This window comes from Phoenix dactylifera, chromosome 4, assembly GCF_009389715.1.
Source record: "Phoenix dactylifera cultivar Barhee BC4 chromosome 4, palm_55x_up_171113_PBpolish2nd_filt_p, whole genome shotgun sequence".
Lineage (NCBI taxonomy): Eukaryota > Viridiplantae > Streptophyta > Magnoliopsida > Arecales > Arecaceae > Phoenix > Phoenix dactylifera.
Genome location: NC_052395.1, coordinates 32,435,951 through 32,459,786, shown reverse-complemented (window position 1 = coordinate 32,459,786; position 23,836 = coordinate 32,435,951). Strand labels below are relative to the sequence as shown.

At 40.5% G+C, this 23,836-nt stretch overlaps 2 protein-coding genes across 2 annotated transcripts; one reads left to right on the top strand and one right to left on the bottom strand.

Annotated features, from left to right (window-relative positions):
* Positions 1-9,462: 9,462 nt before the first annotated feature.
* Positions 9,463-12,309, top strand: LOC103708029 (premnaspirodiene oxygenase-like). Its single transcript, XM_039126133.1, has 3 exons — positions 9,463-9,630; positions 10,415-11,366; positions 11,471-12,309. The coding sequence occupies exons 2-3, from the start codon at positions 10,461-10,463 to the stop codon at positions 12,083-12,085; spliced, it is 1,521 nt and encodes a 506-aa protein (XP_038982061.1). The 5' UTR covers positions 9,463-9,630; positions 10,415-10,460; the 3' UTR covers positions 12,086-12,309.
* A 2,628-nt stretch (positions 12,310-14,937) lies between these two features.
* LOC103718208 (protein CHLORORESPIRATORY REDUCTION 7, chloroplastic) lies at positions 14,938-17,955 on the bottom strand. Its single transcript, XM_008806912.4, has 3 exons — positions 17,851-17,955; positions 16,494-16,624; positions 14,938-15,436 (listed from the first exon to the last, which is right to left on the bottom strand). The coding sequence occupies exons 1-3, from the start codon at positions 17,903-17,905 to the stop codon at positions 15,164-15,166; spliced, it is 459 nt and encodes a 152-aa protein (XP_008805134.2). The 5' UTR covers positions 17,906-17,955; the 3' UTR covers positions 14,938-15,163.
* Between the last annotated feature and the right edge of the window lie 5,881 nt (positions 17,956-23,836).

Sequence of the window (23,836 nt, the reverse complement as noted above, 5' to 3'; positions counted from 1 at the left end):
CAATGCAAGGATTTGATCAGGTAACTGCAGGTTTTTAGCTTGCAGAGTCATGAAATTCCTAACTTGTGGCTCCTTTAGCTTGGAATTATTTGGCCATATGCAATGTACAAGCAAAATTTTAGTGATTGGTTAAAAAACTAAATACTGTTGTTCTTATTGCCGGATTAATCATACAAGGATAATAAAAATTAGACCTGAGCATCAAATATCAGTTTATATCAGGTGTCCTATGTGCTGCAAAACTGAGACGATGTTGCAATCTCTCTAAATCAAGATTGCTGAGATTGATCTGCTTTTCTTGTTTACCTGATGCTTCCATTCGAGTAGCCTACAGAAGCATGATTCATCGCCTTAGACCATATCATTCCGTACCAAGTATACTGTACCGTTCTACCGGTCAACCAATAATTTAGTACTAAGAATGTTATGAGTAATGGTACCAAGAATCAACCTGTATTGATATCGTACCAAAATAATACTGGTAATTGAAAACCAGTGACACTGCAAGCTTTTCCTTCTCGAAGGAGGATCATTAACCGAGCATCCGAGCTGGAAGTTGCAGGATATCTAGACAAATTAAATATCAACATATTTCTCCCCCTTGAATTGCTTTGTGTTTTCCATAAATTAAAACCCTCATGGCACTGCAGACCTTTTGCCCATCAGAAGGAGAAAAATCATCAAGGGATGCGAGGTGGAGTAAGATAAATACGAGAAGCTTGTGTGCAGATATTTAAAAGGTGGACCAAATTGCTGACATCCAAAGAAAATTGAAGGCTCTTGAGCAAAGCAATTCCTTTTTAATTTTTTTTAAATTTTTTATAAGGGAATGGAAGGGGAACCCTCCAGCTTTACGAGCTTTGCAGATTTAAATGTAGAATTTAAAGGGAAGATATAAGGTAGCACTCTATGATATTTATCGTTAATAGGAATAATAAATTGTGAGTGTGAGAACTCGTAAATGGGACATGGCCCAGCCAAGGCTTGGACAATATATCCAGTATTCTCACGGCAGGGCAAGGAAACCCAGGTGGTGACGGCTCCGGACATCAATAATTTCCAAAGGCAATCAAAATTAATTAGAAAAGAACGCATCCACATGGTGCCGTGCTTTGACGTCTTGTCACTGTCTTTAGGCATAACTTGTCATTATGTCAATTTATGCTCTCTTATATGAATAACCCCTTTAGCAACTTAAACCATATAAAAAGCCCAGTGTCTAACTACAAATTTTATAAAATTTTGGTGCAAAAGTAGAAATACTATATGGTGTTCCCAATCAATGAACACTTTGTGCTGGCCACTTGATTATTAAGGAACAACTAAAACTCGACAATGTACACAAAGCAAACCTATTTATTGGAACACAAAAAGGCTGAAAATATGGTAGTAAGGAAAGAGCTCTAATTTTAATTTCCCTTAGGGAAAAACATTCCATTTCAAAGAGAGATTAGTAAAATTGTAGTCTTATAGAAACTATAAAGAATATAGAAAAGATGGAGGGAGTACTAATATTTTCGTCTATGTATAATATTTCTTTCTTCTGAAGAATCAAGGGTTTTAAGCTTCATCCTACAACAACCTTGAGATTCTTTTATCGTAGTTTAATTTTCAAGAAGAGTGATGTGAGTGGTAGAAAAAAGATATTTTATTGAGTGAAAATGACCGAATAGCATAACAATCTTAAACAAAAATAACCTTATATTAATGAAATTTCCCATCACTCCTCTCCTTGGCAAACTTATATTAATGATCTAAAGTCAAATGACATTAGAATTGCAAATTGATCGAAATATGATCACAATATTTTTATAATGGTAAAATTACCATTTCTGCTAGGGTTAAACATTAAATGAAGCACACTATTTAAGACAAGAGAAGGTAGTAGCCGGGGGGTTCTATATACACCCCCCCTATTGCTAAGGACACCCCCCAAAAACCAAAAAAAAAAATACTCAAACTAACCTTTAGTGTAATTACCATATTGCCCTTGAAATTTTCTCAGTACACCCCCCCTTCCTCCTCCTCCGTTTCGTTTTGAAAAGAAAAAAAAAAACACCCCTCAAACCCCCCTTAAACCCCTCGATCCATTTACATCGTTTAGGCGATCTTTGAAGGAGATTTAAGCCCCATTCGAAGCATGGACAAGCAACTAGTGATTTGGGACGAAGAATCGGCCGCAAAGGTACGTGTTCCACCTTGTTTCGAAATTTTTTTTTTTTCGCGGTTCGTGCTCCGTTCGGCACTGGATCGCCGAACACAAGGCTTCTGTTCGGCTGAACAGTGCCGAACAGAAGCCTTCTGTTTGGCAACCCTCAACCGAACATAAGCCTTCTGTTCGGCTGCACAGTGCCGAACAGAAGGCTTCTGTCCGGCACTGTGCAGCCGAACAGAAGGGTTCTGTCCGGCTCTGTGCAGCCGAACAGAAGCCTTCTGTTCGGCACTGTGCAGCCGAACAGAAGGCTTCTGGTGCCAAATCGCGTGCCGTGCTGAATTTTGTGCCGAACAGATCCTCTGATTCATTAATTCTTGGTGATAAATTATTTTATATGTAGGGCTATGCTACAACCGAATCGAGTATAATTGGATCAGAATTTGTACTGGATTACACAAGCGAATTTACAACTTACGAGGTATTATAATGTATTGTGCAATTTTGTATTAGTTTAGCGAGCTATTTTTACAACTGTGTACTTACATAAATTGTTTAATGTATAGATCTTCAAGAGTAGAGAGGACTTGTGTAATTGGTGTCGTGAAGCTGGAAGGCGAAATGGTTTTGTTGTTGTAATCAAATCATCCGATGCAGGTACCATTTCTAAGAAACCCAGAATTACGTTAGGTTGTGAGAGGGGTGGGACGTACCGAACCAAAAAAGAAAAGCGAATAAAGACTGCCTGTGGGACAAAGAAGTGTGGATGCCCTTTTGCATTAAGAGGAAAGAAATTGGATACTGCGGATGATTGGATATTACTGGTCGTATGTGGAGTGCACAATCATCCCGCTGCAGAGAATCTGGAGGGGCACTCATATGCAGGGAGATTATCTGAGCAGGAGACGGAATTGTTAGTGGATATGTCGAAGAGTTTGGTTCGTCCAAAGGACATATTATCCACATTGAAGGAAAGAGATGCCCTCAATGTTACGACTATCAAGACTATCTACAATGTACGTCAATGGTTTAAGGTTGTAGAGAAAGCCGGGAGGTCTGAAATGCAACATCTATTAGGTAAATTATCAGAGGCTAAATATATTGAGTGGCATAGGAATTGTACTAATACGGATGTTGTGCATGACTTATTTTGGGCACACCCTGGCAGCATTGATTTGTTCCGTGCATTTCCCCGTGTGTTGATAATGGATTGCACGTACAAGACGAATAGGTATCGTCTTCCGCTCTTAGAGATTGTGGGGGTGACATCTACTGACATGACATTTTCAATTGCTTTTGTATACTTAAATTCTGAGCGGGAAGAAAGCTATACTTGGGCATTAGAGAGATTGCGCAGTGTCATAGCTGATGATGTTTTGCCTGAGTTGATTGTTACAGATAGAGACTTGGCTTTGATGAATGCAATTCATAGAGTATTTTCTACTGCTAGACATTTATTATGTAGATGGCATATTAGTAGGAATGTTTTGGCCAAGTGCAAAAAATTTTTCGAATTGAAGGAGAAATGGGATAAATTTATTATGAGTTGGAATGTACTAGTGCTGTCCTCCACGGAAGACGAGTATAATGATCGCTGGAGTGCACTGCAGAGAGAGTTCGGTACCTATCCAGATGCACTACAGTATGTGTCAGATACTTGGCTGAGCAAATACAAGGAAAGATTTGTTGCGGCGTGGACGGATACATGCAGGCACTACGGAAATGTGACGACAAATAGGTATCACAAATAAAGACTCATTTAATTTTAATTTGCCTCAATTGTTATATCTAACTTTCATTTGTTTACTAGGGTCGAGAGTGCACATGCAAAGCTCAAAAAGCAGCTTGGATCAAGCCAAGGAAGTTTCGAGTCATCTTGGACTAGAATACATGGATTGATTGAGTTGCAGCACAGCTCCGTTAAAGCCTCATTGGAGAAGAGTTTATTGGTAGTGCAGCACAACTTCAAGCCAGCTGAATTCAAAGAGTTGCGAGGTTTCATATCTATAAGTGCGTTAAATCATGTCCTCGCCCAATCGAAACGAGCCAATTCAGTTGGATTTGATGATTCAAATTGTGGGTGCGCTATTCGACGCACACATGGTATACCATGTGCTCACCAGATTGCGCGGTACAGGGTGGAAGGTCGGCCCATTCCTCTCGACTGCATAGATCCTCATTGGAGGAAACTTGATATTGTGCCTACCCCCCCCCGTGCAGCCAATTCAGTTGAGTTGTGATGCAGAGTTAGATTTGATTGCGCTACGATTCAAGAAGTTAGATGGGGCTTCTCAATTGCAGATGATCAAGAAGTTACGAGAGATTGCAAGTCCAGATAGTACACCTCTTTTAGAGCCTGCAAAACGGAAGACCGGTTCACGTGGGCGCGCTTCAATGAAGGTTGATACGTCTACTCGACGTGACCCGTCTGCGTTTGAGTTGGTTCTATCTGGACAGGATAGTTATTCACCTGGTGTTGAGAAAGTTACCATCCGCAATCCATCTACTCAGATTCAAAAGAGGCGACCCAAGCAAAAGGTAAGTACCAAATATTTATTTCCTTACAATAGGTATCACAACGTCTACGGGACGGTTCGTGCCGTGCCGGTATGTGATGTGCCGATACGGGACATGTCGGGACGTGCCGTGCCGAGATGTGCCGATACGGGACATGTCGGGACGTGCCGTGCCGAGATGTGCCGATACGGGACATGTCGGGACGTGCCGTGCCGAGATGTGCCGATACGGGACATGTCGGGACGTGCCGTGCCGAGATGTGCCGATACGGGATGTGCCGTGCCGAGATGTGCCGATACGGGACATGTCGGTACGTGCCGTGCCGAGATGTGCCGATACAGGACATGTCGGGACGTGCCGTGCCGTGCCGGTACGGGATGTGCTGAGACAGATAACTATTTGGATATTTCTGCCATTGTTACATATTTTCTATCATTTGATATTATTTGCAGGTTTTTCGTACTAGAGCCCAGTCACATACGCCCATTATCTATATTGATGCTATTCCTTCTGCCTTGAGGCCATACATCCAGCATATCAAGGATGTAAAAGCTGATGGGAATTGCGGATTTAGGGCAATAGCTGACTTACTGGGATTTGGAGAAGATGACTGGGTGCGTGTTAGGAAGGATTTATTGCAAGAGTTGCAATGTCATTCGGACCACTATCGCACATTATATGGTGTGGAAGGGACGATTGCTGAGATCACTCATGCATTATCATATTATGATGATTGTCCACCATATGACAGATGGATGACTATGCCGGACATGGGTCATCTTATAGCATCCTGCTATAATGTTGTCCTATACCATCTCTCGTTGCAACAATGTCTGACCTTCCTACCTCTCCGTTCTGTGCCAGTACCTCTTCTATCCCGCAAAGATATCGCTATCGGATTCGTAAATGGAAATCATTTTGTTGAGGTACTACGTTCACAACACTTGCGAATATTTAATTTTGCTTATTTAATTTTGCTTATTTATAATTTTGTAGCTATTAATATTTTCTTATTTCTAATTTTGAAGGTGTTCTTGTTGCCGGGACATCCCGTTCCGCCAGTAGCGACCAACTGGCGAAAATATCATCTTCCTTGTGCTACCGGATGGGAAAATTCATATGAAGCCCGGATTCAACAGTTCAAAGAGAGCATCTCACCTAATGTTATAATTAGCGAGACAGTAGAGTTAGATTGATTGTTTATATATGTACAATTTTTGAAAGTTGTAAATTTTTTTGGGCTCTTAGAGTCATGTACTGTGAAACTCCATCATCAATATAAATCAAAAAATATCTGTCTTCGCATTGTTAGATTGATTGTTATGTGCACTGTTATATTTGTGTAAAATAGAACGGGCCAGGCTTTACAAAGATTACACGTAAATGTACCAAAAATATATATTTTTCATTAATATCAACAGTTTCAAATTACACAAAAAAAAAGTCGAAGCTACATAATCAAAATAAAGGCTCCATCATCAATCCCTATGACGCCGTCGTCGACGCGTGTACTGCTGTACGTCCGAATGAGAGGGTGCTGGATCCGAATGAGAGGGTGCTGTACTCGGGCCAGGCTCATCACCCAGAAGTAACTGATGCATCTGACAAATAGCATGAAATAGGTGCCCGGCACCTAGTGACGTAGCCTCTGAGGGACCCATCCGTACAATGTCGGTACTGATACCGAGTGCATCTGCAATACGCCGCCGGTGCATGTCAGCATCATCATGACCTCCCCTAGCTCCAGAATGAGTACTCGAGCGCAGATGAGGAGGCTGAACTGCAACGTGCGTGATACAGAGATACCACTCCATGTATCCCGGTACGCTGTCTGATGGCCGGGTAACTGGGTGGCTCCTGCTCGCCTGGCTCAGCACGTGGTCCTCCCACCGCTCCCAAAGCTGATCCATATAGGAGTAATGTATCCGGTACGAGCCTGCTGTGGAACCTCTGTTGGCTCGCGTAGGGGCTAGTGGCGCTCGAGGGATGGTCTGAATACGACCAAACTGTCTAAGAACCCTTTCTGGATGATAGGGTTCTACGATATCAAGGCACTTGATGGAGCCACTAAAAAATGCGATATCAACATATGGGCGATCTCCCCGAAGCCGATGATGGGGATCCCAAATAACCTGCAAAACAAAAGGTCCATTTCAGTTTTATACTATATCGCATATTAAAAGTACTGACAAACACAAGCAAATGGTAATATGATACGTACCTCATCGATGCTCAAAAGGTCCAATGACTCACGTAGAACCACTAAATGGTCCATCGTGGTACGGGATGGAGTACCGGGCATCCAGCGGTGCACGCGGGGACTGGCATCAGTATACTCAAGCGACGGGTGAGGACTGAGTGCTGGAAAATGCTCATAAATCCATGCCTGCAGAAGCGTCATATAACCACTGATCTGTCTCACTGATGACCTCGACGCAATCCCCAACTGCCGATACAAATATGCTAAGGCAGCTGTACCCCAGGCATATGTGCTCACCCTATCCAGATCCCGCAGTAAACACAGATACGCTATAGGCACCCTGGTCCCACTCTTATCAGCAAAGAGTGTGCAGCCTAACAAAAATAACAAATAGGCTCGTGCTGCACACTCTATCCTCTGCTGGCTGTCTCTATCAGATACAGAGTGAAACTGAGTCCTCAGCCACTCCATCCTCACAGACTGACCGCGCGATGACAGTACCTCCTGACGCGCGTCTCCAGCTGACACCCCCAACAACTCCACAAGTAGCTCCTCAGCATCCCGATCACTCATCCTCTCAGGAGAAACTGCTACTGAGGCACCTGCGACAGGAATCCCTAAAATGGCGGATACATCATCCAACGTGATAGTGATCTCGCCAAATGGTATATGGAAGGTGTTCGTCTCGGGCTGCCATCTCTCTACGAAGCCCGAAATCAGAATCTTATCGGTGAATCGATAAGAGCACTGTACTAACTCTATGAGGCCCGACTGCCTCAATAGTGCTTTGAACCTGGTATTTGGTTGGTTTGAAGACCACCACTTCCATTCACCAACCTTGGCAGTATGGTTCATGCACTTTAGTGGAGCCCGTTCCTGTAATATAAATGTATAATTACTACTACTTTATAAAACATCAATAAACAAAATATAATGCTATAACAAATAAACAATACCTGTTGCCTCCAGATGGAAGCTGCTATATGCGTCCTGAAACTGATCAGGACGGACTCATCCTCTGGACCTCCTGGACATGGTCCAACGGACTCATCGTCTTCGCCCCTAGCGGGCATATCATCATGCTCTGACTCAGGAGAGGGCGATGGCATATGAGCAGGCTCGGGAGAAGCAATCCTAGCACGACGTCTCCTAGCTGACGCCGTAGGTCTAACTCTGGAGGGACCGGGATCCATGTCTGAAAATATAGAAATTCAATGTTAGGCTATATCAAAGAAAATAATTCAATTGCATACATAAATGATAAATGATAAAACAAGCCAAAAAAGAAACAAGTTACTTCTTGGAATCTACATGATTGGGTTTTGTGATAAATAATTCAATGTTACTTCAATTGCATACATAAATGATAATTCAAAAGTATACGACTCGTAAACTCAAGATATAACTCAATAATAGACTTTACCTAAAACTATGCCGCAGTTCTTAGTTTTTGTTTTTAGTTTTTGTTCGTTAACTAATGTTGTGGTTTTATTATTTGATAGAGCATTTGATATGAGATAATCATTCCAAGATCAAGAATGACATCGATGAAGGTAACAAGATCATCATATTTGGATGCACCATGTTAATGCTATATGATAATGATTCTAAATTATCCCTACTTCTCAAATTACTATCTAATCTAGTAATGAAAAACTTGTCCTTGATGTTGGGTATCCAATTCACCCTAAGGACGTGATCTAGGCTAAAATTTGGGAATAAAAATAATCCTTAGTCTAGCAACAGAAAAAAAAAAAAATTTGGATTCGGCCCCATGGGGACCAAGATACATTGGGTCGGCCCCATGGGGCCGACCCAATTGCAGCGGGTCGGCCCCATGGGGCCGAACCGAAGGCACTGGTTCTTTGAACCAGTGCCGAATGATTTGGGGAGGCGGGGGGGGGGGGAGCTACCTCGAGGTGGTCGTGGAGGCGCCGGCGAGGTGCTCGTTGCTCGGGAGATGGCCGGGGAGGTGGTTCCGGGAGAAGCCGGCGAGGTGGTCGGAGATCGGGAGAATGCCGGCGACGAGAGGGAGAAGGGGGAACGGGGGGGTTTTGGGCGTTGGCGAGGTGCTTTGGGCGGAACAGTTCAAAGGGAGACGGAGGGGGTTTGGCCGCCGGCGAGGTGCTTGAGGCGAGGTTTTTTGGGCGGAAGGGAGAAGCCGGCGGGTGTTTTGGAGGGGAAGAGCGGGGTGGGGGGGGGTTTGGGGGGTGTAGAGAGCAATTTAGGTGAGGGGGTGGGGAGGGTGGGGGGTAATTTAGGAATTTTTAATTTTTTAGGGGTGTCCTTAGCAAATGGGGGGGTGTAGAGAGTATTTAATTTTTTTTTAATTTTTGGGGGGTGTCCTGAGCAATAGGGGGGGTGTATATAGAACCACCCGTAGTAGCCTCTTTTTTTTTTTTTCTTTCTTCCCAAATTTGCCCCAGCCCTAGTTACTAGTAAATATTTTGATATCGAAATATCAAAGTCTTTAGGGCTTATTAGCAAATCTTTCCAGAAGGGCCAATCACGGCAAAGCGTCATTGATTTTTACCCTTGGCAGCAACAGGGGAGGGAGCGGTACATCAACGCTCAATCATTGAGCCGTCACATTGTCGCATCCTAGAGCCCTCAAAGCTCTTCGTTGGGCATCTACCCTCGATTTCTTCCGACCCTCATCTTTTCTCTTTATTCTCTTGGATGCCAATCTCTTTCTTTTTGATTTATCCTCTTTCTACGGTGACTAATCTTCTTTCAGGCACTTTATGGGGTCAAGGTGGAGGTGAATCTTGTTCCTTTTAGCAATTCTAAACTGTTCTATTTATACATTTTTATTTATTTTGTGGGAAGGGATCATTATTTCCTGGTGTCTGAGTTCAATCACCAAGAAAATAGTACTGAGTCTGCTGGGAATTCTTTCTTCGGCTGTTCTAAAAGATGATGATATTTTGTTTAATATTCAATTTATCGTACTATAGGCTGGAACTTTGAAGCTTTAGGAATTCAGAAATTGGTTTTTACAGATTACATCAGCTGTTTTTGCAAGATCTTATTGTAGATAGTTTATGTGTTGGATTCTGGGAGATGATAGATTTTTTCCTGATGGTAACTAGCCGGCAATAGGAGGTGGCTTTTATATCTCTTTTGATTTACTCTTTCAATAGAAGCTGATGGGCCTAGATCAATGCTAAGAAAAATATGATAATGGTGATGTTGGTAAAAAGTCTATGCTGTAAGATCTGATCATGGTTTTGTTGTAAAGAAAAAGGAATAATTGTCTCCTTGTGAACCTGTTGAATTGGGTTTGTGAATTGAAATGTTTGCATTATTTAGATCCATAAGAATAGTGTGCAATTCTTCCTTTATCTTCCATGAACTTGCACTCAAGAATTCTATTGACAGCATATAATATTGTATTAGAAAATCCCTTTAGAGTGAATGGAATGCTGTATTTCAGAAGCCTATCATTTTTTGGATGGTTTGATATGTCAATTTTGATAGTTAAGCCATTTTTCTGCGAATTTGACATGGGTGTTCTGGTGTTAAATTTGATGTATGTTAATTAGGTTGAAGCGCCTTCAAAGTTTTACAGCATAGAAAGGAAGCAGTACAATGAAAAATCCACACTCTCCACTCAACTTCCTTTCCTTCCCCTTTCTTTTCTCCTCCTTCCTGTTTCTTGTTGTAGTGTTCAAGGCAGCCAAATCCAGAGCAAGGAAGCTGCCTCCAAGCCCACGGAAGCTCCCCATCATAGGCCACCTGCACCACTTGCGTGGAAATGTCCATCACCGGGCCCTCAGAGACCTCTCCCGGCGACATGGCCCTGTCATGTATCTCAAGCTCGGACAAGTTGACCATGTAGTCATCTCCTCTCCGGAGGCCGCGAGAGAGATCATGCAGACCCATGATCTCATCTTCGCCACCCGGCCCAGACTACTGATCCCCGAGATGCTCCACCATTGCACCGACATCGCCTTCGCTCCCTACGGTAACTACTGGCGGCAGCTGCGAAAGATATGCATCGTCGAGCTACTAAGCGCAAAGCGTGTCAAGGCCTTTGCCACGCCTCAACAAGAAGAGATTTCGAACCTCGTGGGGAATATCTCCATGCTGAACAAATCTCCTGTTAACCTCTCCGAGAAGCTTTCCTTACTAACCAATGGTGTGATCTCAAGAGTCGCATGTGGCAGGACATGCAAGCATGGGCAGAGGATTATCTCGGCGTGCAAGAAACTGACGGCGTTGGCCTCTGGATTTTGTGTGGCTGATCTGTTCCCCTCGTTTGGCTTTATCGACACTCTCAGCGGACTGAGATCCGCGTCAGCGAACGCTCGACGTGAGTTGGATGAGATCCTTGAGGACATAATCAAGGAGCACCAAGAGAAGAGAGCCGCCACAAATAGCAACAAAGGGGATGATCAACGAGAGGAAGATCTTGTCGACGTTCTTCTGGGACTGAAGGAAAATGGTGGACTTGAGTTCCCTCTCACACACACCAACATCAAGGCCGTAATCATGGTCAGTATGCCTAACTAATTACTTAGTTTCACGCTATTTAGAAGGAGTTTATGGAGAGACATATGCTGCTTCGAATGATCAAGTTTCTCATCGTAAGTTTTCAGGATATGTTCTTCGCAGGGACCGACACATCGTCGGAAACGATGGTATGGGCGATGGCAGAGCTAATGAAGCAGCCCGAGGTGATGGAGAAGGCTCAAGCGGAGGTGCGGCGAGTCCTGAAGGGAAAGGCCAAGATTGAGGAGGGAGACATGAGTGAATTCCACTACATGAAGCTGGTGATCAAGGAGACTCTGAGGTTGCACCCGCCAGTTCCGCTGCTGCTGCCGAGGGTCTGCACCAAGAGTTGCCAAGTGGATGGCTACGATATTCCTGTCGGAAGCCGGGTTATGATCAATGCTTGGGCTATAGGAAGGGATCCAAGGTACTGGGAGGACCCAGAAAGCTTCAAACCAGAGAGGTTCGAAGGCAGCTCGGTTGACTTCGTGGGTGGCAGCTTTGAGCTCGTGCCTTTCGGTGGGGGAAGAAGGATTTGCCCTGGGATGAACTTTGGATTGGCCGAGATGGAGCTGTTCCTATCCCACCTACTGTACTATTTTGATTGGAAGCTTCCCAATGGAATGGGGCCCGATGATGTCGAAATGACCGAGACATTTGGGTCAACCGTGGGCCGGAAATCCCCCTTGTGCTTAATTGCTACTCCTTACGTACCGATCTGATGTCAGTTGATTGGATTTTACTACTCCTTTGTGCTTTCCAATCATAATATTGTAGTTAGTATATAACGCATTTAATGTTGGGATGAATCATGTATCCTCAAGGTTTGAAACTATGAATAAAGATGGCCGAAGATAGCAAGCAAGGTACGACTGTTACTCTGAACCATCACCCTCTTCATACTTGGGATGAATACAATCATGGATCAATCAACCCTTCTTTACTACATTTTGTGATGAGAAAAGTCATTGAAGTCTTGTGTTCAGATGTACATGATTAGCTCTAATCTGCAAGTTGACTGAGAAAAATTAACAATACAGTATACAGGGAATGAATTCATGTGGAAGGCTGTTATGAGTATGATTTATTTAAGCTAGTATCTTAATGAAATGAGAAACTGAAACAGCTACCTTAAGACTTTCTTTGCTTATATACGCATACATAGGGGTGGCAAACAGGTCAGATCAGCAGAGATGGGTCGGAAAGGAATACAAGTTGGGTCAAAAGTTTATCAACCAAAACCTTCGACCTAGTTATTAAACAAATTAATTTTTATATCTGAATTTGATTTGTTTATTATACGGTGTCCGACCCGATCCACATAACCTATTTATTAAATAGGTCAAGTTAGGTTAAACGGGTTAAATGGATTTTTAACAAAATAAATGGATCTAAACAGGTTAAATATGTTAAGCAGGTCGGTTAAACAGGTCAGAAACAGGTTAAGCATGTTTCAAATAGGTTAAATAGATTTTATACCGATTAAATAGGTCGGAACAGCAATGTTTTCTCTCATTTCCAGTATTCATGAAGAAATTGGGGAGGAGAAGCGCGTTTGTTCCAAGACGAGCAAGGGAGAAGGAGCTCCTGAGAAACCCCAACCCCCAAAGCTAACCCTAATTTCGGTAACATTATGTTCACCTAACTGGGCATTTTTTGGGCTTTCATATAATTATGTTTCCATAGCTTCATATTGTAGGAATCACTTATCATTTTTCCCACCTCTATTTTGGAGTACTCTTTGCGTGCGTAACAAGGAAGATAGAGCTATAAACGAGTTACTTGTCTCGTCTGGTATCTAGACCCAGCCCACTTGGGCAGGAAGCCTTTTAGAGGGATTGGGCCAAAGGTTTTAGGCCCGGCAAGTCAGGCCGATCATGGAAAATAGGCTCAATTAGTAAACAGACCAAGCTAAAAGTTGGGGACTAAAGCCTAGCCTAGCTCGAATTTTTTTAGTTTTCTTGCATTCTTTATTTATGTTTGATGTACTTGTAGATTTTATTTACAATTATTGTTGATATATAAACCTAATGGTACAATAGATATGTTGAAGATTATTAGTACTATTTAATTATCCATAGTTAGTATTTTTAAAATATTTTAAAGTATTTTTTTAATTTTTTAAAATTAAAAAAATGGTCCTGAAGTTTGAGCAAGGGCTAAGCTTGAGTTTGGAAGGTAGGCTCGACGACGACTGAGTCAGGCTAGGGCTGGGCCTAAGTAAATAGTGTTGATATATAGGCGGAGCCTTGGCCCATAAATAGGCCTGGGATCTTCAATTCCAAAAAAGGCACCCAAAAACTGTTACATTAACATATTTGAAAATATATTACATATTTACATGCAACAAATAAAATAATTAACTAATGTAAACCAGATTGGATAGGATTAAGTATTGGAAAAATTACAGCAATACGCCTCAACTTTTGGCCAGACATACTTAAACTCCAAAATTTTCAATAAAGTTATCCATCTCTATTTTTTATTATATGTAATATAAATTAATATATCATCTATCATGTGATAAGCGGCATTATTACCTCTAACAACATCAGAAATTATTTAGTCATTCAGAAACTTCATTCAAAAAACAATCATGCTGCTGGAATTTAGGATATCTGTTTGTGAAACAATCTAACTATCTTTTTTTTTTTTTCAAGTAGCAGGTAATTTCACACTGAAGATGGACTGATGCACATCTCCTAGACCACCACTCCCATCTCCCAATTTTCACTCTCTTAATATTCAACGGCAACTACCTTCAGTTTTTAGATCCATGAGAAACCAGAGTTCCCAGACAGGTAGAGAATTTGCAGAAAGTTTCAGTATGTTGCATTTTCTGATTAACCTGAAAAAGAAAGAAAACTATTTGTCTATTTTCATCTTTCTATGTTCCTGTTCTTCTTTATTTTTCATATGGTTTAACAGGATTTTAAGCTCAGATTAATTCAATTCCCTGTGTCAAAAGGTTCTTGCGCTGGAAACATTAAGATCAGCATGACTTTGGGACAAGCAAAATACTACTTATTGTACTAGTTTTGAAAAGCCCAGATCAGGAACAGGCGTTAATAAACTGTTACCAGTCGCCAATGATTTGATTGGTAAAACCAAATATGGTTGTTTTTGTTTTCTTTTTCTCCATAAACTAGATTCATGATAGCGAAATGCAGAAGTCTTCAGGACTGAAGTATGCCACAGGCACAGATTTGAGTAATTCAGAATTTAACTTCTGCTAGTCCACTACCAAGCTCTTTAAAATTTCTCTGATGAAATTTCGCATTTAAGTATTTAATTGTACTCCATGTTCCTGTGAAGCCTGAAACAAAGGGTAGAAACTTCAATTGTTGCGTTATCAGATATTGTCAGTACCTGGCCTTCTGAAACTGCTGTATATTGCATTTCTTTAAGTTCTCAAAACATTTATGCACATTAATCTGCAATAATTTTCTATCAAAAAGGTCCTGTTCTGTATTCTAGTCCAAATATATGTATTATAATTGAAGTCAAGATTTTTGGATGATGGTACTTTCCAGTATGCAAATGAATTATAGGAATAAAGCATGCAGAATATAAATGAATCTGAAAAAGAACGAAACTATTGTATTTTGCATCATGCGGGACTTACAGCTATAACCATATTGGTTTACGATGCATAAGACCCAAAAGGTCCATTGCTACCACTGTTGATTACATGAGCTTTCATGCATGTATTTGAAACTCTTTAATACATGAATGCTGACCTAATAGGGATCTTTTCCACCCAGTTGTATCATGTTCATGACATGCTTTAAAGGCCCCTCTCATTCCAGCTGAACTTTGTACCATTGTATGGAGCCAGCCTCACCGTCAATCTCAAGCTCACAAACAGACCTCACAAGGTGAGAAACGGCAGCATCAATACTATCTAACCTTGCAAGATCAGGCGGCAAGACATTGCCAGGCCAATTTTCCAGCCAGCCCTTCAGCCTGACCCTAAGTTCTTCCTCTGAAACGAATTCCTCACTTTTTCCAGGTTCCAGCAGAACATAAGTATCAGATTGTAAATATGCCCTTCTCCTCCTAACTGCAGAAACCTGCTTATGCTTTCTCAGTCAGTAATATGAGATGTTGCAATTAGAAATAGCAACATGTTTTAATCTGCAAAAGCAACACAATTTGAGTGCAGAAAATGCACGTAAGAACGGAGAGAGAGAGAGAGAGAGAGAGAGAGAGAGAGAGAGAGAGAGAGAGAGAGAGAGAGAGAGAGAGAGTTCATCTATCCATGCTGATTTACTTTTAAGATTGAAAATCTAACAGATGCAGATGAAAGGAAATTTATTTTAGAACATCTGTTCATACATATGCACAAAACCTCAAGAAGAACCAGGAGTATGAGGTAGCGAATCAAACAAAATGTCAGGCGAAAAGACCCAATTCAAATTCCTTAACATATCATTCTAGCTTCTATCTTGCAGGTTATTGGGATGATCCATAGTTTCATCAAAATGGGAGGAAAAAAAATGAAAAGAAAAATGGTACGGAGTGGCTCAGCACCATACGCTGAATGTCTTCCATCAGTGGAACGCAGTCTTGAACCTGCTTTTGGCCTGAAACATGGTAATGTAGCATCTTTTGTAGCTTCTACCAACTCAAGATTTTGCATGTCTTTTGTTATTCATTCAACTGAACTAAAAACATGTTCGATTAAAAAGAAAATAAGTATCCAGGCATGGGATTGGCAATAAAACTGAAATCCTATTTCTACAATTTAGTCCATGTACCAAGTAACCAAGTTTGTTAAATATTTGAAGTGTAATTCTGTTTTTACTTTAATTGCGGTACTTTATAGATTTAACAATTCATGACATGTAGATACATTTAAGTGCACATGTATGCCTATCAGATGCTTCAGCTATACCTCTAGTAAGATCTATAGTCGTACCATATTCAGGTCACATTCACCTCTTATAAGTTTTATGGCAATCAAAATGTATACATAGCCATTCTAGTTTATATATTTCCTTAACCACAATATCCAGTCTCACATATGAAAAACCAACCATATTGTCCATAAAAAGCAACAGTTCATAGATCAGCGACAAATGATATACGATTATCAGGATGAAGTTTTGAGCAGAAGGTATGCTGTACCTTTATCTGAAGCTTGTGATGTTCCCTCATTTGTGGCAGTTCTAAATTGACCAGGGGGCACACATCACCAGCTAGCCAAAATAACCTTTGTCTAAAAGATGTTTTTCTGAAAAATCTTGATGACTGCTTGCCTACAACGAGGAAGTAATGGCATAACAGCAATGTCAAGAATAACAGGCATATGCGGGACCAGAAAAAAGAAAAAGAAAAAGCCGTAAATGTTTTTTCCTCATTGGAGAATAGTTATATTCTTCGAACTTCTGAAAAAATTACAGCATTCATATGAAAATAAGTAGTCGAGCGCTCTTTTAGTATAATTGTCATTCTTCTAAATTCATGAATTTGAATTTCATAACGGATTTGAATCTTCTAACCATCAAGCATGTCCAAATATGTTGAAAGTGGTGTATGTAGGATTGCAAATGGTTGCTGATGTCTATCGATAAGTTGTATATTTCAGTTAGTCCCACTAAGCTAGCATATAGTAAAATACTACCAATTGGCATGTCTATCAGCTTTTCTATTAAGAAATGTATATTCACCTTATGAATGGAATGTTTGCCTTGGTATATTTCAACCAACCCATGTATTATGCCGATGCGCATCTAGGGCTAGGACCCCACCTCGGCCATAGATCTTGTTATAACATGATATTGTGTTTCTCAGGTGTTTTTGAAACTAAGCAGCACTTAATCATTTTACTAATATTGTGGGTTGGTTTCCTTTGTTTCTTTTGACAGTCTTATAATAGCTTTTCATAATATCCTTTTTATTTGCTTATACTCATAATCCTTGAGCTTTTTTGTTTTCCCTTTCAATATCCTTGATAAGCAATTTAAATACCTAGCTTAGCATACTATCATCATTAAAAGAAACCTTGCTCTCTTTACATGTAATTAGACATGAAAAATTAATCAGCAACATGGCAGACTTTCAACATTAAAGCTCGTTATGATTGTTCATAAGATATTATTCTCATATGTTCTGCAGACAATGCACGAAGGAACCTTGGCCCAATTTACTCAAAATCAGAAACTACTAGGACTCAGACATCCTTAAAAACCATTTTCTCATTTAATCCCTCCAAATCCCATATTTTCCTTCAGTCCTCTCCTCTGCTTTTCTTACAAAATCATCACTTTCTAAAATCATGAAACTCAAGTCATGAAATTCCCAAAAATCAAAGCACTCTTATAGACAAAATGCAACTCAACCTTGCAGTTATCTATTTTCAAATTGCCCAAATCACAATACTATCAAAATTATTTTTTTAAAATAAGAAGCAATATCACTAAGCACTATGCAAGTAAATGTACTAAATTATTTTTTTCTTTTCATAGCAATAAAATACACTAACCGTTGAAACTTTGAACTCCATTAGTGAGAGTACACTGCCTTAAGGCCCCCTCCATCAAAGCCCTTCCCTTCTCTTACCCCCCCCCCAAGCTTCCAATATATACAAGCATCCTTCTCTTCCCATTCTAGCCCTTATCCTGGTGGGCGGAAATAAAGGGCCTCAGATGAAGGCAGCTCACAGGGGATAACGTTCAAAATTTTCGCTCTTACACCCTCCGACCCATGTTATATTCCTATTCCGCCCCCTCGAGCACGAAGATTACCCAAATGCCCCCTCAAAGTTTCCAAAATTTTGCACCCTTCCGCTCCCCCTCCGGCCTCCTGACATCCTGTTCCTCAAATGCCCCTCCGCCTGCCACCCCCTCCTCCACCTCCTCTCTCCGGCCGATTCCGGTTGCCGGAGCTCGATTCCCGCCTGATTCTGATGATCCCGATGGTACTTCTCGATCTCCTCTCTTCTTATTTCAGTCCAATTGACGATGGTTTTCTTTCTGATCGATTCGAATTATTCGAACTTTCTGAATTTTTGTCTCCCAATTTACGAATTGCTGTGAAGTAATCGACATTGGAATTGGATCCCGCTTCTGTGTTCGGTTTATGGGAACAGAATCAAGAATTTTGGATTAGAGAGCTAGCATTAGGGTTAGGTTTTCCTATTTTGGGATGGCGGGAGAGAAGGCGAAGCTCCTCTGTAGCTTTGGACGCTATTTTATAAGCCAACAGGGGAAGGCCTTGTACGGTTGTGGGGAAAACTTGGCTGGTGTCGATCGATAGGTTGGCGAGGTTCCGATCAGTACTATCGAAGATGTTGAGCTCTGCGATGCTGATCCGAGCTCATTGGGTGTCACATTTCAGCTCCCTGATGGTGGCCTGGATTCGCAGCTCGTGTCGGTGGAGACTGATGATGATATGAGGCATATGATGGAGGAGTTTGATTCTAATCGCAAAATTCCAATCTTTGTTTTCGCCAATAAGATTTAGAATACAATTATACAAATGATGATGATGATGAGATTGCTGTTGAATGTGTGCCCACACTCGAAACAGCCGGAACAGAGACCATCAGGTATTGTTCTTGGATTAATTTTTAGTGGAAAATAACTGTTTTACGAGATGTATACTTGCTAGAATTTATGCGAGTTTAAGTTTCAAATTACTCTGTATTTCATGTTTATTATATTTTATGGTAATCTGAATCATGATTGTTCTTCCTTACAAAATTTAGCTGTTAATTTTATAACATGAGCTATCAATAATTTTTTGAAAAAAAGTCAACAAACAATTGACTATTTGAAGGATTGCATATTTTTTGAAATTAATGCAATTAGAGTTGTTCTTATCATTTTTATAGAAAAAATGTTTTAGCTGAGTAACAGTTGAACAACCCAATGTTTATATTCATCTTCTTTCTTTTTTTTTTATTCTGACATTTACCTTTTCACTTTGAAATATATCTACTTCATCTGCTATTCTCTTTATGGATTTTCTTGAATTAATATGCATTATTTATAAAAAAAGAAACTACAGAGAGATGGCAATTGTAGTAGCTGAAGAGCAGCTCATGAGCCAAAGCGGTCGAAACACTTTGGCAACATCCTCCAGAAGAGATTATGGGAGGCACTCATCACTTGGGACCTAGCATGTCTAGAGAGATATTTCGAAGAGACTCATTGACATCAAGGTTCGCCATCTCGGTATCGGACCCCGTATCGGTGCCCCACTAGCACAGTGTCGGTACAGTATGGTACAGAATTTTTTGCATACCTAATGTCGGTACGCCACCCGTACTAGATATCGGTACCGAACCGATATGATACAGTACGCCTCGTACTGCCCGGTTTGAGCCGGTATAGCATACCTTGGTTGCCATTGATGCTAATTTTAAGCTTCACATGATCCAATCAGACCAGCATCGTATCACAACCAGGTTGATGTTAGCATCATATCTTTATGAATAAGCTATTGTTATATTAATAAATTTGTGAACTAAAACATATAGGATAGCTTTTGTTTGAAATCATCTGATGAAGATTGAATACTGAACCTCCCAGCCTTCTGGCACAAAGTTCTAGCACAAGCTGTATATTTTATTTGCCTGTGGAAATACCAAACAGTGGTAATTCAAATTTACTCTCAAGATTGACATCTAATTAAAAATAGTTTGGAAGGAAACATTATGCTATGAGCATCACCAAATAAGCGGATAAAATAGAAGATGGAATTTTACATTAGATTCTCTCAACATCGAAAACAAACTTTCAGGAGATCAATTAGTCTCAGGATACATTTTCCAATTCTTACCAAAATCCTTCTTAGCAAAGAAGAGTCAGATATCATTAAAGGAGCAAATGGTGATATATTGTCCTTTTATTAAAAAAACATAGATTTGTAAAAGGATTAGAACCGCTAACTGTCTTTTACAGCCTTTAGAACTATGAATGTCATTGAACAAATGAAAGATCTGATATGTTTGATACTGCTATCTGATTATCAAATGATTTTACATCATCTTTACAAATACAGTGTTGCTTCTAAATATTAGGGTGAAATTATTTGTATCCCGAGCTTTCTCCATCTTTAATTTTTAGATCTTTTTTCATTTCATATTATATTTTTTAAACTAACTCTAACTCTCTCGCCCTCCCAACTGATCTTCAAATTTATTATCTTAAGCTTGGGCCCAGTCTCATTGTGTCAACAATCGTTCTAGAGAGTAGAAGTACCCTATACAACAAACCTCTAACACAATTCCTGATATTTATTTCTGTTGTGGTGCTTCTATCTCTTTAAAACAAAATCATTTAAAATCTCTAGCTCTAATGAATTCTTTCTATTTTAACTTACCACTCTGCAGTATCCTGCTTCAATTCCCTCACATAGTTTATTGTTCATTTGTCTTCTTTGCTTCCAATTTAATGATCTTGTGAATCAACTTTTTAAGATTTTGATGATGATCAAAGTCCTGACGGTAACATTCTTCTAACTTGACAGATCACCCAAAATGCAAATGAAATTTCCCTTTTTAACCTGCCATTTTTTACCTTCTAATATTTTCTCCTCTCATTTCGTATACCCATCTTCCCCCAAGTCCAACACCAAACCCTTGTCACACTCAGCTCAGTTACAAATTCTCCAGTTATTTCCTTCAGATAACCCATAGGAAAACTCCCATGCATGTTTCCTCAAGAGTCTAGATTCTAATTTTTGCAACTTGTCCCATCCATCCTCCTTTCTGCTCATCATATAAAAATTATCACTAACAAAACTTGAAACCCAACTCCCTTCTATTGCCCAGAAGACAACCCAAGAGGGGGGGTGAATTGGGTTCTAATTAAAATTAGATTCTTTAATTTTATCTATTGAGGATTATGCAAGCTTTCTTGATTTTAAACAAATGTAATTAAGTAATCTATAAGAAAGTAGTAAAGAAGTAAAGCAAGATAAACCACAACACAAACACAAGATTTTTATAGTAGTTTGGAGCCAACCTTACTCCTACATCCACTCCCCAAGCTTTCCTTGGGAATTCACTATAATCCTAAGATTACAACCCGGTTGTTTTACAAGCTCACAACCCAATTTGTTATTTTCACAGGATCACAACGAACCTGGTCGGTTTTTCCTGTCTCGCCGACTAAAACCACTCTGTTTGTTTTTCCGAGCTCACAAACAACCCAGTTGATTTTACGGGCTCACCAACCAAAACCAGTACCATTGGTTTTACAGGCTCACCAACAAACTTTAATCCCTTGATTCAATTTCCTGATTGAATCAAGTAACAAATATCAGAAAAATAGAGTTTAAGGATTACAAGCTTCTAAATAAGCAGATATAGCAATGTAAACAAAATATAAAGGAGGAAGCTCTCAAACAGAATTTGCTGATGCAAGACTTGGCTTCTTCTTTACTGGATCCTCTCTTGAATGTGCTGGTAGTTGAGGATCACTTCAATAAGCTTTTAATGGGAGGAGTGCTCTGAAATTACTTGGAATGCAATAACTCCTCTTTTCCGCTTTGAAAGGCTCTAACTTTTCTTTTGTGGTTGATTCACTTGAATCCCCTTCAATAGAATGTGTATTCTCCTCTTATTTATACTTAGAACCACTTCTCTTAGCTTAACTCCTCGAAAACTAGCCGTTAGAGAGGAGAAAAGAGCTGTTCTGACAAAATATCCGTTGGGATTGGAGTCGACTCGCCCATCTTGGAGTCGGCTGGGTTGAAGCAGGAGACGTCTCGAGAAAATTTGGAGTCGACTCGAATTCGGGCTCTTACTAATAGGCTCTCTGTCGATCCTATAAAAGTCAGCTCGAAGGAGTCGGAAGTCGACTCGCCCACGGCATCTTCAGAAGTGAAATATCAGCTCTTTTTCAGGAGACGGCTCGAGTAATTCCAGAGTTGGCTCACGTTTTCGTCTGTGAAAAAATGCTCTCGGCCATTTCCTGTAAGAGTCGACTCGTGAACAGTTCGAGTCAACTCGGCCACTGTGCCGAAGAAATTATCTTGCGGCTTCAGTTTGCAGGAGACAGCTCGAAACTTCTGGGAGTCGACTCACGCATTGTAGCTTGAAAACTCGTTCTCTGTCTTTCTCTATACGAGTCGGCTCGTGAACGGTTGGAGTCGGTTCGAGCTCTGTGACTTGAAAATCAGCTCTCTGTCTTTTCTGTAAGAGTCGATTCGCCTCATCTAGGAGTCAGCTCGAGGAAGTGCCAGACAGTAACCATGTGCTAGAGTCGACTCGAGAATTCTGGGAGTCGACTCGAGTGCAGGGCTAAGACTTAAATGGTTCCAAACATGAGTAAAACTCAACTTAAAATCCTTGAACCATTTTCTAAGGCATTCTTTCAAGTTTAAAAGTATTTTACCTGAAACACTCACTTGAATTCATTAGTACAATATGAAATATACTCAACTGTTTTGGGCTCATCAAAATCAAATAGGAGATCAACAATCACTCATCACCTTCGCATGCCCATCACAGCTTAAACACTTATATATTGTAGTCACATTTTTTAAGCTTGTTTCTCACTGAAGTAGCTTATTTGTTGTGGCTGCTGCAATCTATGTTTGCCATGTCAACTCTATTTCTAAGAATATATTCTGTGGATTTATTTCACAGGTGTGCTGCAGAAGGATGGACATGGCGTGTGCATGTATCAAAACTCCCCCAGGTCAGCACATTTAGAATAAGAACCTTGACACCAGAGCACACTTGTGTAGTATCAGAAGATGCTGGCCACCAACGTGGATTGCCAATTGCACAAAAGACAATCTTCAGCAAATTCAAAAATATAAGCTGAGGAAAATTTTGAATGACATACACCGGATATATGGGGTTCTTGTTAGATAGAAGCAAGCTTTCCTTGGCTGGGAGAAGGCATTGGAAGAGCCATGTGCTGAGCCAGCAGGCGTTATTGTTCCCATAGAGGTAAGTTATGAACCTCATGGAGAACGATTCAGAAGTTCAAACACGGGGTGAGATCCCAAGAAAGAAATGGCCTTATAGGCCCCATCAACCCAAAGAAGTGCGGTCATTGCACTGTATCAGGTGTAACCAGATAGGGCATAATAGAAGTACTTGTACAATAGCTGAGTCAATGCAAGGTTGAGCTGCTTCCTTGTTTGCTTTCTTTCTATTATAACAGAATTTCTCATGTATGTTAGCATTTTGCAGTTGTTTTTGCTAAAATACTCTTGCATTTCCTTGCATATGGAATCAGTAAGAGCGTATGTATCAGCAAGTTTCAATAAAGTTGTGACATGGAGATGTTCCATGACCCTCAGTCTTCATATTGTCATGTGTTGATTATTCATGCTTCCATAAACCTACTGATGAGTGGCCTTTATCAGCATCCTTTAAGGTCGAGATGTCAGCTTCTATTCATTCTTTTTCTCCCCTTTTCAAGATAATTGAATAGTCTTGCTAACAACCATTTGCACAGTTGATTGGCACCTCACATAGTCCAGGGTTGAAATCCTGGGTATTGCTC